Genomic DNA, 1,305 nt, shown 5'->3' with positions numbered 1-1,305 from the left:
TTTCTACTTTAGTTTCTTTTTATTATTTATTTATTTAGAGTGGATGGCCTTGTTTTGAGCCGGAATAATCTTACCTTTTATTAAAAAAAAAATTCTATTATGTTTTCACTAAGTGGATGTGAACCTTTATCCTTTTGAATTGACTTAAATTAAATGTGTTTAAAAAGAAAAATTATTAATTAATTTTGCATTTTTTTTTCTTCTCTTTTATTATTATGTGTTTATAATCTTTTAAATAAATTTTGTATGATTTATTTAATTAGTTAGTTATAATTGTAAGGGTAGAGGGTGTCACATTTAGTGGTATCAGAGCAGGTCGAACCTTTCGGCCATGTGTGTTATGAGTTTTCTGTGTTTCCTTGTGTACTCTGATGTGTTGTATTTGTTTTGTTTGATTAGAGGTGTACTCTATTGTGTTGGTATATTTTTTTTTTCAAAGTTTTTTTTCTTGCGTGACATAGGAAGTAATGGCTGCGAGAAATGAGCGAGAACGACTTCTTACCGAGGCCTTGAACAACTTGGCGCAAGTTATGGCCAATCAGGGAGGCGGTGGAGGAGCAACTATGTACCATGGTTTAGATCGCTTTCAGAGGAACAACCTACCTACCTTCAAAGGGGGTTATGATCCTGAGGGTGCTGAGGCTTGGCTGAGGGAGATTGAGAAGATCTTTCGGGTGATGGAATGTCAGGACCATCAGAAGGTGTTGTTTGCTACTCACATGCTAGCAGATGAGGCAGAATATTGGTGGGAGAACACTCGCCCACGTTTGGAGGGAGCAGGTGGTGCTGTTGTTCCATGGGGAACTTTTAGACAGACTTTTCTGGAGAAGTATTTTCCTAAAGAATAGAAAGGAGATGGAGTTCCTTGAGCTTAAACAAGGGAGTATGACGGTGGCAGAGTATGCAGTGAAGTTTGAGAGGTATTTTCCTCATTATCAGGGGGAAGCTGGGGAGAGGTCCAAATGCGTGAAATTTGTCAATGGCCTACGACCAGAAGTAAAGATGATGGTAAATTATCACGGTATTCATAACTTTGCACAGTTGACCAATATGTGTAGAATCTTTGATGAAGATCAGCGGGAGAAGACTGCTTTCTACAGGAATGCCAATGCTAGTCATGGGAAAGAGAAGAAGCCTGTGGCTCACAGTCGTGCTAAGCCATATTCTGCCCCTCCCGAGAAATATGGAAACCATTCTGGGGGACAAAGGACCAGTGGAGGACATCACCTAGCTGGTGGGAGTTCTCAGTCAGTTAACAGAGTGTCTCAGCCTGCTGGTGGAGGTGGTGGTGGTGCTCCTGTTACA

The 1,305-nt window shown here is 40.4% G+C and overlaps 1 protein-coding gene across 1 annotated transcript; it reads left to right on the top strand.

Moving 5' to 3' along the window:
- The first annotated feature begins 467 nt into the window (after positions 1 to 467).
- LOC102668220 (uncharacterized) lies at positions 468 to 848 on the top strand. Its single transcript, XM_006606678.1, has one exon. The coding sequence runs from the start codon at positions 468 to 470 to the stop codon at positions 846 to 848; it is 381 nt and encodes a 126-aa protein (XP_006606741.1).
- Positions 849 to 1,305: the final 457 nt, after the last annotated feature.

Source organism: Glycine max, chromosome 20, assembly GCF_000004515.6.
Source record: "Glycine max cultivar Williams 82 chromosome 20, Glycine_max_v4.0, whole genome shotgun sequence".
Taxonomy (NCBI): domain Eukaryota; kingdom Viridiplantae; phylum Streptophyta; class Magnoliopsida; order Fabales; family Fabaceae; genus Glycine; species Glycine max.
Note: the sequence above shows the minus strand (reverse complement) of the source record. Positions and strands in the feature narration are given on the sequence as shown.